The following is a 15,807-nucleotide window of genomic DNA, read 5'->3' on the forward strand; positions in this document are numbered from 1 at the left end:
CCCATGTGTCTCTTAACCTTTACCTACTTCCTTCCACATACTTCTCTCCCCCACTCCACCGCACAGACACTGAGCAAGACAGAGCTGGAGGGGGTACAAGGTGAAGTGCCCCCAGTCCTGTCACCCACCAGTTTCATTTTAGGGACCTGTGAGGTCACCAATTTCTCAGCAGTCATCAAAACGTAGGAAACATGAGATGGGGGAGTAGAGAGTGGAACAGCAGAGAAAAGGAAAGGAGGCAGAGACCCTGGCAGTGATGAAGTCATGGTAAATCTGCTCCCTCTGTGCTGAAAAGGAACCTGCTACACGGCAGCCCCAGCAGAGAGAGGAAGTCAGCGCAGGCCACCTGCACCAACACCACAACATGACTTTCACCAGGGTGCTACACGTCGCAGCTCTGTTCCTGATGCAAGGTAAGCGATACACATTGTTTTACGCGATCTCCCCTTTGCAAGCAGTCCAGCTTGGAGAACTCAGTTTCCAGAGTTTTAGCACACCACGTGCAAGGCAAAGCTGTTGTTTTCTTGTTGACAATGCCATATTGTCACCCAATTTCCAAAGCACAGCGGTGCCGAATTCCAACTGACTCCTAAAGCCAGTATCAATGAGACCAATTCACCTCCTAGCAGCTGGCAGCACACTTGAGATGGCAAAGTGTTAGGAAATTGGAAGATTCTCCCTTAAATTTGGACAGCAGATCACTGCTTACTTTCCATAGCTTGGATATCTGTGTATGCTTTTGTTTATGTATTGTGTAAAAAGAGGCTAATATAAGAAGTCAGAGTAATTTAAAAAGCACTTGCAAAGTACTTTGAAAATGAAAAGCACTTTGAATACTCAATCTCCTTACTAGAGGATGTAGCTTATGCCTACCTTGCTAATCTCCTGTCTTTCATATGCAGGAGAGTGCAAGAAGTTCATATTTGACCATGTTAAATAGGGAAAGATTTCAGCAAGGAAAGCAGCAAGACAGCTTTCTACAGCTCGGGATTCTCACATGCTTCACTCCTGACCTTGTCAAAAGGAATGCATGAATGAGCCTAGTGCTGGTCAAAGCAATATCCCCTCTCCCTTCATAAATGCTGAAGCAGAAACCATAGCAGTCCTATTGCTGGTGCTTTGCTAATACTCTCACGCAAAGGTATCATTAACAAAGGCCCCATCAAATCTGTGTCTACACATCGACAAAGCATTCTGTAACACCGTATGCTTCAGATATTTTATTACCATTGATGATGTTTCACAGGCCATAAGGAGCTGTCAGTTATATTGGAGCTGAACTAGCACTTGCAGTGCCCTTTAGACTTGCTCCAAATCAGCAGTTTCCACTCTAGTGTACAACCCCTCTTCCCCAGCACTGCTGCACGATGAACTCGCACCTGCTGACAGCCACTAGCTGCTCTCAGCCATCAGAATTAATTCAGGCTCCCACTTGCAGGTCAGCAGCCGCAGATCAAAAATAACTTATTTAAAACTGTAGCCTACAGAGGCATCCTGTTTAAGATAACTCTGAAATAACACATTGAGCGCCTATCACTGCAACAAGTTCTCTGTGCACTTTCTCATGGCTAAAATAACAGCAACCAGAGGCATGAACCATTCTGCTCAACTGCATCCTGCAGTTTCTAGCAAGAAATTGTTGCCCTTTCTTGCCAAGAAGGTGCATATATCACCGTACTTGATGGAAAACTAATTTTTCCAGGTAGCTGTGGTACTCAATATCCATACAGTATGTGAAGCGCTGTCCTCTGGAGCTAGCAAGGAGCATCTCCCATGCTCCAGTGACTGTACTGTGGTGGGCTACAGTGGCTGGAAGACCACAGCCACGTCAAACTGCCCCCCCTATACAAGGAAGGAAATTTGACCTGCGAGCCATGATCTGAATGAAGCCATGGTTACTCATGGAAATTACATATATGCTCTGTTCTGGGGGCTGCTTTCTCTGTTTCAGAAAAGCAAGCAACACCCCCACCTTCTCTCCCACAGTCTTGCTGCTCTCACCTCAAGAGGTGTGACTTGAAAGACCCCACAATGCTGTTAGTGACAGGAAACCATCACTATGAAAAAATGCAAAAGGGTCCTGTAGAAAGCCACAGGCAAGTCCTTCTCTGCTACCTTAACAACATGCACCTCCTGCCAGTTCTTCATAAGTGGAACACACACAAGGAGGTTTTTCTTTTCTATCACTCCTCTGCAAGTGACCCCCACGTGGCACAAGCCCTGAGAAACCAGTCAAGACACTAATCCTAGGAAACAGAGGTGGAATCAAGAAAAAAATATAAGCCAAAGGCACTGATGTGCCATGTGTGATGGTAGAGCAGTTACGGCCACTTCAGGGCACTCAACAGGACTTCACTGGCATACAGCAATTCAGTCAAGCCTGGCCTGTGGTATGTCTTCGCACTGTGCAGTACAGATAGACAGCAGATCTATGTTACACAGTTTCTCCTTAACCAAAGCAGCATACATCATACAAATTCAGAAGTAAAAATGAGCTATTACAAGGAGATCTCTTCTACAAGCCTATAGACTAAAAAGATTAGATTGTGAAGAAGGAGAAAAGGTCTATGGCATATTTGCTGTTTGCCAAGTCCCAAGCTGTACCACTGTCTATTTTTCCGGGCCACCTCTGGCTCAGGAAATGTCAGGCGTGCCCAACTCAAGGGCGAGGCATTAGCAACAGAGAAACTATGAAAAAAACCCCTACCAAACACAAACTATGCAGAAAATATTCCCATGGGAAACTACTGTCTTACAGGGAGACAAGTCCTTCCTCTGATTCTAGTAGTAAAAGATCAGGTCCAGCAAGAATACTCCATGATAGCTTCATTTGTGGTATATTTTAAAATGTTTTCTAGAAAATGAAAAGCTTTCCTGAAGCCCAGAAAGACTCATTTCCCCAAACTGCAGTGCTCACATATGCAGTAGGAACTTGCAGCAGACAGCTACCTGGAAAATAAAATCAAAACAGACAAAACAGGAATGAAAAATAAAACCCTCTTACTGCCTATTTACTTACCTCTGACCCAGGCACTGCTCTTAGTAATTTCTCTGGGGCATGCTTTTTTCTTGAGAAGGCAATTCATTCCAGGTCATCAAATATTTTCACAAAGTGTATTATACATCTTAGAATGTCTGGAGAGAAAAACACACTTTACTACCAGTCTGTAAAATTAACTGGGAGGAGAGAGAATGAAATTTCATTTTAGTAACCTGTGCCAGGACAGGTTTGTAGATGCCATCTTCCAAAGAAATTTCAAAACTGGTTCAAAGCAGCTGCAGCATTACAATTTCTGAATGAAAAAGCCTCATTTTTCAGAGATGCTGATCATTCACTGTGCAGTCACACACACTTTCAAATCAGGTTCAACAGCTCCAAAATGGAACGCAGACTAATGAAAATTAACGTATGTGTTAACATACAGGGAGAACATGCTATCAATTCTTCATTGACTCATGTAGAATAACGTTTAATAACTAAATCTGGTGAAGATCACAAGCCTTTCTTTGGCCTACCCAGTGACTGTGATGGCCTATCTAACAACTGATGTATTTATACCAATACAATCATATTGGCAAGTTTACTAGCATAGGAAAACGTTTACACCCTAAAAAAAAAAAAGGAAAGTTGACATATTCTGCTTTGAAACATCGTTGCTTTACTTCATGTCACATTTTAATACTTGTTTTCTCCCCCCCATCTCTGGCAGGGGGGTTTCCAGGAGCTGGCAGTGAAACCATAACTCTAAAGGAAGGAGAAGACCTAAATCTCCGCTGTACCCTCAACGGTGACGACAGTTCTGCCCGGCAGTGGTTAAACCCTCATGGGTTTGCCATTTTTCTAAACACCCAACAAGGTAAGTGTGAAAACTGAATGCAGCACTTCCCACGTGGGGCTGGAGGGCCGCTCAGAAGTGGGCTTTCCTGGCTCCCACCATGGCCAGTCTGACTCACCTGCTACCCAACCACTCGAGATGGTTTTACATTCGGCCCCTTTCTGGCAGGAAGCTGATGAAATGGAAACCCCCACAAGAGTGGTCTGGCACTACAGCTTTTAGTAATGAACTATAGTTACTACCTGCACCAAGAGACTAGCACAAAACCCCATTCCTGCCTTACAAGAGACACAAGAGCAGATGTGCCTGAAAGCCCTCTTCTGCCCATTGGGGAATTCAATCTAGTGCATCAAGAGGTAATTTTTATGAAACAAGCAGTGATTTCTAGTTTGTGCTGACAAAGCCAAAGTTAGAGTTACTGTGTTACCTTCACTCCCTACACCTCATGTCTCTCCACCCTTATCTCTCCTCCTGTTGGTCTAAATTAGACAGCTCTGCAAGAGGAAGACTGCCTTGATCCTCCCCCTTTGTACAGTACCTAGTCAGCACCCCTGCTTGTTAAAGCCTTTGGGTTTTAATGATAATAATGACCAGGATTTATCCAAGTGACATTGAGTACCCAACACCCACCGAAACTGCCCAGAAACCGAGGATCATCTTTGGTTGCTCTGGGAATCCCAGCTACCAAGTCTTGCCACCTGCATCAACCAGCCTACTAGTATTTCCCACAACTGTTGCCAATATTTGTAAATTGAAAATGTCATGAGTAACTGTTGCTCCTATTTAGTCAGTTACAAGAGCAAATGAGATGAGTGTTCATTAACAATTTCAAATGACTTATGCATGTATGTATTAGGAACCATTTCCTGTGAAATCCAGGATTCCAAGTACAGTACTCTCAGTATAATGTATGAGCCATTAGATTCAGAAGGGATCCAAAAAACCACAGTGCTGAGCCACTAATATGTGCTTATCAATATGGGAAACAGGACTATTGCAACCCTCCCTGTGCTGCTTGAACACCCAGGCTTCCAAAAAGCACAGCAGGCTACGGCAGGGGTTCCACTCCCCTCTTTCAGTCTATTGTTCTGATCACGCACCGAAGAACTGCAAGACCTAGGAGGAAATCCTCTCCATCAGTTATCTCTGGTTTTGACATATATGTATATTCTCAGCATTTTAAACTACAGAGTTAGGCAAGGGTAGCAAGAATTCCTTCATTTATGTGAGTTCTCTACAGCCCTAGCTACAGCCACAAACACTCTTTCTATGCCTCAGTTCAAAATTCTTTGCACTTTACTCTGCCCACATCCAGTTTTAAACATCTCCATCTTTTAATGGCTCTAGCCCTTTTGATGCTTGAAGTTTCGCAGAGTTGACACAGCAATTTAAGAAGGTTAGAGAAAGAACATACCCACTGGTATCTATAGAAGCAGACTCTAACCTGAGTGAAAAAACACAGTATCGATCTTAAATCGCCTGAGGATTCAACCCATAGTTTCAACACCACACAATTATCCTTCAGCAAGATGCATGCAAGGACTAGTGTTTGCAAAGCATTTGGATCCTTGATAAGGCAGACATGCTGCATATTTTCCTTTTGCAATACAAAAGGAAACAGTCTTCGTTTAGAGGGAAACCAAACTTTACATCGCACACAGACATTTAATTTTTTATTTTGAATCATCGCTGTGAATCTCTGTCACGTTGCTTCTCCAATAAACCACTTCGTGAATCAGTTCCCTCCAGTCTTACTGTAACTAAAAATATGACAAGCTAGCTACAAGACTTACATCATGGTGATTTCAAGAATCCTTTAATATTTAATCACTTCCATAAATTATAGTACTGCTGTGATTTTTCTCCCAACTCTGAATATTTACAAGACCTCTGCTAAAAAAAATGTTAAAAAGAAAAAGATAGTTTTTTAGGTCTTTCTCCCTAATAACTGCTACACATCCCCAGTTTCAGTTCAATTTAAGGGCAGAAAGTGACACTTCCTGTGCTGCGATTGTGGGAAAAGCCCATGTGAGCTGCTGGCCTGACCCCGAGGACTCCCATGGGTCGTCCAGCAGGACAAGCAAAGCAAAGACTAGGAAATCAAGAAAGAGACAAAGGGGACTGTACAGCAGAAAACAAATATCCTAGGAGACAGTCTCATTAAAATCAAGGTAATTGGGCAAGGACAGGAGAAACAAAACAGCCAGTTAATAAGCAGTTAATAAAGAGGTAGGTGCTTACCATAGTATTCACTTACATATCACAAAATACACCCGAAGAGAAGTGACTTTTTTCAAGGACAAATAAAGGCTTGGGGAATGGGGAAGGTCCTCAGTTCATGCATCTATGCTCTATATTCAAAGGTCATAGTACTTTTTTGACCATGTATCATGTCCACATATCCCAATGTTTTCTTATATTCATCTATCCAGATGCTTAATGAACCCAAATTGCTGTAATTCCTGGGAACACAAGAACAAGACCCCCTGAAAATAAAAGTAAGATCACGTCATTTTTCCCACGGGCAGCACAGGCACACCCTTCTTCAGTTTACTGCTGTCTCTGTACTAGTGCAGCACCAGTTAGGAACACTTGGTGCTAGAACTGCTCCTTCACGTCAAGTGCTGATGAATTAAAAAAACGTAATAAGTGAGGATAGTTTCCTTTATTACTGCTTTGGTTATCTGTCTTCCTTTTATGCATCAACACACATAGAATGCTGGGGTTTATTTTTCTTACAGCATTAAGAGATCAGAGGTACAAACTTATCCATTTTTCAAAGGATGAATTATCCATCCAACTGTCTAACGTAACAGTGCATGATGAAGGCGTATATAAATGCTTCTACTACGGCATCCCGTTCAAAAGCAAGAACAAGACTGTTGAGGTATTAGGTAAGTTCCTTCACCTGCTTTGTTGCAGAGGAGCAGAACAACAGAGCCAGCTCCTCAACTCCACACCTGCATTTTTACATGCAGTTGTATGGTGCTTAGCGCAACATAATCCTGGTCTTAGCTCAGTCCCCCCCGATAACGTTATATGTGTGACCATTCATAAAACCAAGCAGAAAGATGTATTATAACTGTTTCTAAATCTTATTGCTGCAGCTGCTCCTTCTAATCCAGTACTGGACGTATCCAGAGACACAGAGAGAAACATTACACTGTCTTGCTATACCCATGGATGTAAGCCACAGCCCCAGATTACCTGGCTGCTGGACAACGGGATAGAGCTCCCTGGTAAGTGTTAAAGGACCAGGGATTGATTCTAACAATTTCTCCTTATCAGCCTTTTAAAAATACCAGAGGGTGAAACACCTTCTGCAACACTTCAGCTGGGATTACAACTCATTTAGTACAACCTAGTGCAGGTTTGGGGAAAAGTCAGTACTAAATGCCAGTGTTTGTGCAGGGGAGCGGGCTCCTCTGCTTTGCTCACATTCATTGCAGAACCACCAAAATCCCCTGAGAGTCTGGAGTGAAATTCCACTGAAATAAAATAAAACCAAAACTCTAGAGGCAGAACTTTCAAAGCCTCCAGCATAAAGTCAGTTAACAAATCCATTCTATTTCCACGTTGTAACCAGTAGACAGATTTTCCTCAGCTTTGCTAAGCAGCTCACACATGCACACCAGCAGCCTTTTTCTCTCATTTATCTGTCCAGAGCCAAGCAGCTCACTAGCAGAAGAAAGAAGAAAGCTTGGGAAACACAGCCCACATGACCCTGCGATGCTCCTGCAGTAAGATGTCTGCAGGTGTCTGGGTGGGCACGCTGGAGGAGGAACAGAGCCACCACATCGCTCAATTTAACTTGTGTACTATGTAAATAGCTACTTTGAAGGCTATGTTCTAATAATAGCTACCTTGTTAGCTGTAACTGTAGCACAGGGAACAGGAAATGCACATCTGTATCAAAGCCAGAGGAAGATACCCATAAATGCAAACGTATTTTTGTTCGTATGTTAACAAGCTCTTATTTGTATTTTGTATCACCAAGCAAAGTATTCAAAGCTTAGCCTGCAAACTTCCTTAGCCTGCAAACTTCCACCCTACCAAGATGGCTTTTTTAACTAAGAGCTCTAGAAAAAAAAAATGCTGGCCTGCATAGAGCTAGAAATCAAGACCAAAGAAAAAAAACCATCCAGGCTGCCAGATACACAGGCATTAACGCAACTGCATAAAGCCCTGTGCTTAAAGGAGTTGCACCCAGGGAAAGCAGCATAGCTGGTGAGCGAGCCACGTGAAAGCCAGGGCAAAAAGCTATCTGTAAGGCAGGGAGAAAGGCACTCTGGAGCAGCACATGGGGCTTGGAAAAGCAGGTTCTAAAATTGTGTGTGCATTTGAGAAGAGCTGGGCTGTGTGTGAGTGTAAGGGCTTGAGGGAGCATCAGCTGTGAAGTTATCAAGAGCTCAGAGAAGTAGTAGATCATCTCTAAGCTTTTATATAAATTTTTCCCAGTTGTCCTCTAAAAAGCAATGGTTTCCTTAAACTGCAAACAACCTCAGTTCTGGCCTGATAAAGTAACATCACCACGCACAACTCAGATGCTAAACATCTCCCACAACACATAAAGCCAACCATGTCTTTCTTCACTTACTTTAACAAAAAACAGTACTTACCTTTATGATCTCCTTGCGTTTGTGGCACTAACCCAGTCAGCCATTAGAGCAAGCAGTCCTTTCTGCACATGCCTTTCCTCTTTTGAAGGTGACTGTCTTTGGGTAACAGTCTTTTCTTCCCTTTCCATTCTCAGCTTTAATCACTTACTGCAAATATTTACACTAATCAGAAAACAGCTAATACATCTTAATTACTGGCAACTGAGGTAGTTCTACCAGGGCTCAGCAGGTGCAAACCAGCTGTAATTACTGAGCTCTTGCTAACAAAGATTATCTCCTTCCCAGCAAAAAACACTTTTAAATCCTTTTGAGCTCTTATGTGACCCTGCTGGGGATGGAAAACAGGGTTGAGAAATACTGGTCTACGTGATACAGCAAGTGATCTGTAAAGGTTAATTTGGAAACATGGAATTTCTTTCATTTAAGAAGTAAGGGTGTTACCAAGGGTAATAGATCAAAAGAAAGCATCGGTTTGTTTCAAGAGAATGTCTATATTATCAACAAACAGTAGAAATTATTGTGCCACTGTAGGCATTTAAGGTAAACATCTGAAAAATACTCCCTCTCCACCAGAGCTATTCAAATATCTCTTTGTGCCACATGAAATATATTTTTATTTTTCTGTATCGTATAAATGAGTAGAAGTCAGTATTGCCTAGAAGGCTAGGAACTATATCAGGCAAGTTACATGGCACTTCTCTAATTCATTATGGCAAGGCAATTAATCTTTGTGTTTAACTTCTACCACCTGCAAAAGGGGAAGAGTCAAACCTGCACTGTAGGGATGATGGAAGACTTGCACAGGATTTCATAGAGTTATATAAATGTTTATTTACTACAAATGTAAATATTACACATCAATATTTAATGTGCATGCTTATCAAAATGCAAAAATATTGCACAACTTCTTTTTATGTTTGGGGTAACAAATCCACAGCTATTAAGACACAAATTTAACACCCTTGGATATCACATAGCAGAACCAGAACTTTTCTAGATCTCAGTCATGCTGCAAAACAGCAGGTCCTTGCTCTGAGGCTCCCTGCTGCAGGCCCTCTGTGGCTGTGGCACACAGCAAAGCAATTTATTCCATTCAGGAAAGACCAAAAAGTGCTGGCAGGTGGGTGGACATTTCACCGTTGCCCTGCAGAGCAGTGCAGGGGAATTTCCCCACGTGAGTCATGAAACCAAGCAGAGGCTTGGGGTTGAGCACAGGAGGTGCAGCAAGGTCTGCACTTAAACCGCTGCTGGGGAAAAAAATACAACCTTGCTGCCTTTGGGCTCCCATGTAATCCATTTATGCAATGAACCACTTGTGCACAGTAATCAGGTGCTGCTTTAGCACAGCAAAGTAATGCAGATTGTGCCTGGAAGGTTTTTCATTACACTGCTCTTGACTAGAAAGCACTTAAATGTTTGCTTCCAATGGGTGTATAGGTGACTCTAAACACAAGTTAGAAGCTGATGGGAAGAAATGGACCACAACCAGCACCCTGACAGTCCTTGCCTATGGGCCCAATTCAACAGCCAGCTGCATCGTTCGACACAAAGCACTGACAGAAGAGAGGCTGATGGCATCTTTCCAGTTTGAGGACATCCCCAAGACAGGTACTGCAGACTCCTTCAGCAGTGGCTATCCCATTTTACTGCTCTGAAGCGGTGAAAGTTAGGCAGATGCACATACAAAGCTGAAGCCCATAGTCTACTGTCCCATGTGTGGAATCTATTTTCAAATGAGAGGGTTACCTGGGGCAAAAGAAGTCATCCAAACTAAGTTTGGGGGCTTTTTTCTGCGTCTTTACTACCTTAAGATTTATTAAACATTAAGCCATAGCAGCCCAGGCAGGTATGTTCCCCAATGCTAGAATTTAGGTGATGTTTATCCTAAAGCTTTAAAGATAATTCAAAGTTTACGTTCTCGAAAAGCTGTGAGCTTCCTACACCCACCTGGAAAGCCAATGGGGTGTAAACATTGTAAATTAACACTGAAACTGCTTGCCTAATAATTCTCAGAGCAGAGTTTGCCTTGTGCCTATTCACTCATCTTTAGGAAGGATCTAATTATTCCTGCTTCATTCTTCCTCAGACTGCGTGATTCAACAAATGCTTATAAAGTGCTCTGAAAGTTGTACTGTTGTTGGGTTTTTTCAGTGACAAAAACAAATCCTGCACCAGCTGTGCTAGAGGTGGATACACGTGTCTCTGAGAACGAGCAACCTACAGGTAGGCATTAACTGCTTGGCCTCATTTTACTTAACACACAGGTCAGATAAATGCAGCATCTACCGCTAGTTCCCATCAGCACCGAGGGACGTTTTGCACAGATTTCAGAACTGGTTTGGTTTTTTTCCCCCAGTGATGGCAACGTGTCAGATCTGAAGAGCAGCATGGCCTCCACTCCAAGCTACCCACAGCACAGCATACTCTTTCATTTTCTAAATATATTTGGAGGATAGCAAAGTTGAAGGTGGGAGGGTAGGACTGTGAGTCTAACCACTGACTAGGTAGAGCACCCAAACAGCCCAGGGCATGGAGCATACAGGGCAGGTTTTGTTTTTCAAGAATCAGTTCAATGGCAGAGAGTGTCTTCTGATTTTTGTCTTATGTTTGGGGGGGGTTCCTTTAGGATTCGAACAACCAGCTGTCCCTTCTGATTTACCAGAGGATCCAGTAGTTACCAGCTCAGCTCCAACACCAACCCAGCAAAACCTCCAGCCAGATGTCACATCTACTTGTAAGTTTAGTCTTAGTTACATATATTTACCAAACCAGGACAGAAATGCTACCAAGAACAGCGTTACATCCCTACGTTACAAACAAGCATGTAACCTAAAACACAGCATTTCTTGCTTGTGCAGGGAGCCCTCAGTTTTACAGCCATGAAAGCAAAGCCTCTCTCATTAGATGCAGAATATCGGCATTAGCAGCAGCAGCAGCTAGAGCAGCCACTCTACAGCACGCTGTGAGCCCAGGCTGGGATTTCTCTGGACTGTTGCACTAGGTGGCACTGTGCAACAGCGGTTACCTCTGCACAGAGCAGCTGCAGTTACTGAACCGAGGACTTATTTCCAGCAGAATTAAGAGCCCCACTGCCCAAATCGGTTGGCCAAAATCTAAGGTGGGCACACGCGCCTGCTTAGTGTAGCAGGACCTACAGTGAAAAATCAGTTGGCTGTTTCAGAAATACAGGAATGCTTTGTTTATATTTGTTTAAAAGTGCTACAGCAGTAATTACGAACGTCACAGAATGGCTACATCCCAATAAACAAATCATACATACGTTGATAAATATCCATGGAAAAGGGAACCTGAATCCTTTAACAGGACTTTCACTGGCTGTGCTTACATACCTGATAAGGAAGAGATTCTCTTATGAATGTATCGGTAGACACAGCACGTCTTAGCATTTTAGTTTTCCAAATTGAAGTTAATTATAGAAGGATATATTGTCTGTGTGTGCAAGAAAGTCAGAACTCACTCTGCTCTTTGCACAGGGTCCAAAGTCACACCAGCTGCAGCAGAAAAGGAGGAATTTTCCGGTTCGTCAAGTTATCGTGTCCCCAAGGGTATGACCTTACATCACCAGATGGGTGGCAGTGGCAAAGGATGGGGATTCTTACACTGTTTAACTGCACCACTGTGAGTTATGAAGACAGTAAAAGAGCAGTCGGGGATATGAATTTAAAAAAAAAAAAATTGCTCTAAGGAAAAGGATACGTGTTCATTCTTTGTTTTGCAAGCAAGAGAAGCAAACTGATGGACACAGAAAGCCCTGAAATGACGAAAGAATCAAAGCTGAGCTTTGTTTTAATTTGGCTGTAAATGGGAACCACTGAGTTCAACAATGTGTAAGAGACTCTAAGGATCTTCTGTTCATAAAGCTTAGGTGGTCTTCAGATTAAAACAAAATAAAGTGTTAAGAAAGTGAGCACAGAGCTTTAAGTCAAGGGCTGCAGGAGTCCCTTTCTGCTGCAGTACCAGGTGGCCTGGACTTCAAAGCTGCCAGGAAAACATGCATTTCTTAAGCATCCCTTTGCCCTTCAAAGAAATAATGTTCTCCTTTCCATTCCTCCAGGGAGCGAAACAGCATTCAGTGGCAATGTCACAGAAGAGGCACTTTCCAGGACAGAAGCCCCACTACCAAGTGAAAATGTAACTGTGATTTCCATCATCACCTTCGGTATGAACTCTTCAATGACAGCTTCCAAATATTCAACAAGCCTTCTTACACCAAGCTGGTTCTCTCTGACCACGTGTCCACCTCCAAACCTTTTGTCAGTACACTTGGGCAATGCTGGCTTGCAATCTTGGGGAGGGACCACAGAAACACAACCATTTTATCATCTAGAAAAAAGCTAAATTTTACTGTTTGTTGTGCCAGAGCACTAGTCTACTGATGTCAATCAGTTTTTCTTCTTCATACAAGAAGAAAAAATTTGACCTCATGTCCTAAAACAGTCCAATAAGGTGACTTCTGCTCTCCCACCATGTTCATCTGGCCTGGTCCTGGATATATCATTCTTGTCTTAATTACCAGAGACTCACAGGAAGCTATCTAACAACACAAACATGCACCTGCCTCTTTTACAGAGAAAGACCTGAAATCTGAAGGCATCAAAAAGAAGGAGAATAACCTCTTGCTGCCCATCTTGGTCGCTGCTCTGATTTTTGTGCTGCTTATCATTGTCTTGCTTTTTATGAGGAAGCTGAAAAAAGCTCATGGAGTGTGGAAGAGAGGTAGGTGATGGCCCTGTCCAAGCAACTGCTGACACTGCTTTATTCAGAGGGGCAGGAGAGCTGAGGGGCCTGTTAAGCAGAGACAAGACGCAGCTCCCCCAGCCACCGATTAAATATCCTTCTCCCATTGACAGTGACTGACTTGTTGCAAACTGTTGAAAAGTCCTTGTAACTGATGGCCTCAGGCCACACTTCAACTGACCCGAGATGCCACAAAAGCCAACGAATTTGTTGTCTTAAGCATCTCTCTTAGATGATCAGGATGATTGAACCCCTGTTTTATAACTATTCTCTCAGGATTTTTATGCTCAATGCAGAGAGTGTGGAAGAGTCATGGAAAAATCTCACCATCTTAATTACACTTGGTTTTGTTTTCCACACAGAACATGATGTTTCAGAGCAGACGCTTGAGAGTTATAAATCCAAATCTAATGAAGACAGTCCAGGCAACGAGAAGAACGGACAAGGTAAAAAGCTTTAACCAACATAAGCTAACTCCTGTTAGAGCATTGGTACTGACCACAGCCAGAGCAGGTTGCATTCAATCTTAGTATACAGACACTTGCAATTTGCACATTTTAACTGTAAATATTCTAAACGTGAACCTCTCATACCTGGAGGTCCACCACAGATACAGCTTCAGGAGAAGTGATGCAGAACCATACAAAATGAAAATAATTTCTTTTTATTTGATAGGTTAGACTGGATAATCACAACAGCTTTATCTCATTTCTAAATATAATCTACCGAAACACTATTAAAACCAGTATGTGTGGTATGTACCAGGAATGCCACTATTGTTAAGCTGTCCTGAATGGCTCTTACCTGATTTCACCACTAACAAAGCACCAGTGCTTCATCAATCCTGTCCTCAGCCAGCAACTGCAGACAGAGGCAGGTCTCTCAGTCTCCTCAGCTGGGGTATTTCTGTTCCACACTTGGACTTATGTCTGAACGAAGGCAGCTTTCAGCAGGTGAATAAACCCAGATCGCAAGAATGAGGGAACAACTTTCAGCATGAGTTTACTGCAGCACCTAAATGGTATTAAAAGAGTATTCTAATTATTGTCATAATATTTTTTAAACTTTCTCTCTTTTTCAAATATTTTGAAACACAAAATATTTAAATTACTTGTATACAAACTAGTGCCTTGAATATTGTGTAACCTGCATTGGATCACATCATGCATCTCAGTCTTTGCTGCAATGGATGCCCTAACAACTTCTAGGAATACGTCATCTTTTATTGTTCTGTAACACTCTAATTAATATGTATTTCAAGCAGGTACACACATACAAAATCAGTAATAAATGTGTGTTTATCTTTCAGTTGTCAATCAGAAGTCCAACACGCAATATGTAACAGAAGGATATGTGGAAACAACGTGGAAGAATCAAAAAGACAACACTGCAATACATGAGAAACAGTTTGGTTGTGGAAAGGAAACAGACATATAGCAATGGCAAATCTGTATGGTGTGCAGAAACACCACTGTTTTCTGAAAGTGTTCAGATATCAATATGATTTCAGGGAACAGAAGTACAAATAGCTACCCTGAATCTAAAAGCCAACTGGGACTGCTTTTCCTTAAACAGCGGGACAGGTAGATGGGACCTGTGTTCTTGGAAACCTATTAGCAATGAACATTGTACTCCTCAGAGGATTTCACTAACCATTGCCAGAAATAGAGCTTGTCGATCCCATCTCGGGTCCTATCCAGTTAAGGTCCTGGCAAGAGAACATGCAGTTATCCCTGAGGACCACAGGTGATGAAGATATTCATGCAATGCCTTGGCCACCTCTGCTGTGAGCATGGAAACCTCAGGAGCTGCAAACCCACTGGGACTTGTATTATCTTATTCTGACCCCAAAGCTGACATCCAGCTATATTTAAGCAAGCAGGAAAGCATCCTGATGTCCAAAGTGTCCAAAAAGAGAAAGTTGCTCCTCCTTGCTAGGATTTCTGCCTGGGTTTCTCACCTGTACGATGATAACGGTGCTCTCTGTCATGCAAGACCCCATTGGCACCGGGTTGCAAGGGGCCATGAAACCCAAATGCCAGGGTGCTGGAGCTGCACAGCTCCCCACATGGCCGGGGCCTTACGGCTGTGAAACCCAAACTCCAGGGTGCTGGAGCTGCTCAGCCCCCACACGGCCTGGGCTTCCTGGGGCCTTACGGGAACGTGGCAGCCTCCAGGCGAGGGGCTGGCAAAGGCACAGCGGGTGCACAAGGTTACAGCGGGACTCCCCGAAGCCAGGGACAAAGCCCTTCGCCTGCCAGCAGGCAAGCCAGGAGTATCGCCAAGGCCGGGCTGCCATCGCCGGGAGCTTTTTCTGTCGAAGAAAAATAAAACTATATTCCTAAAATAAGGGAAACTTACATTACCACAGAAAGCTGGCTTCTTTTACTTTTTTTTTCTCATTAGAGATTATGATTTCTCACTACAAGTAAAGAAAATTCTGGAAACTGGTTCTGAGGACCGAATTAAAAGCCGGCCCGGGACGTGCCCGCCAGGAATCACCGCCGGGGAGGGGGACGCGCCTTCGCCTCACAGCCTGCGCGCGGCCCGGGCGCTACCACGCTCCCCACGGTGGGGGGGGGAGGGGGGCTCCC

General features: G+C 43.3%; 1 protein-coding gene across 1 annotated transcript; it reads left to right on the top strand.

Annotated features, from left to right (window-relative positions):
* Positions 1-332: 332 nt before the first annotated feature.
* Positions 333-15,573, top strand: CRTAM (cytotoxic and regulatory T cell molecule). Its single transcript, XM_037409839.1, has 11 exons — positions 333-413; positions 3,711-3,857; positions 6,578-6,730; positions 6,944-7,075; positions 9,893-10,063; positions 10,607-10,678; positions 11,082-11,189; positions 12,531-12,635; positions 13,046-13,192; positions 13,576-13,659; positions 14,523-15,573. The coding sequence occupies exons 1-11, from the start codon at positions 365-367 to the stop codon at positions 14,648-14,650; spliced, it is 1,296 nt and encodes a 431-aa protein (XP_037265736.1). The 5' UTR covers positions 333-364; the 3' UTR covers positions 14,651-15,573.
* The last annotated feature ends 234 nt before the right edge of the window (positions 15,574-15,807 follow it).

The sequence above is a fragment of the Falco rusticolus genome, chromosome 16 (genome assembly GCF_015220075.1).
Source record: "Falco rusticolus isolate bFalRus1 chromosome 16, bFalRus1.pri, whole genome shotgun sequence".
NCBI lineage: Eukaryota > Metazoa > Chordata > Aves > Falconiformes > Falconidae > Falco > Falco rusticolus.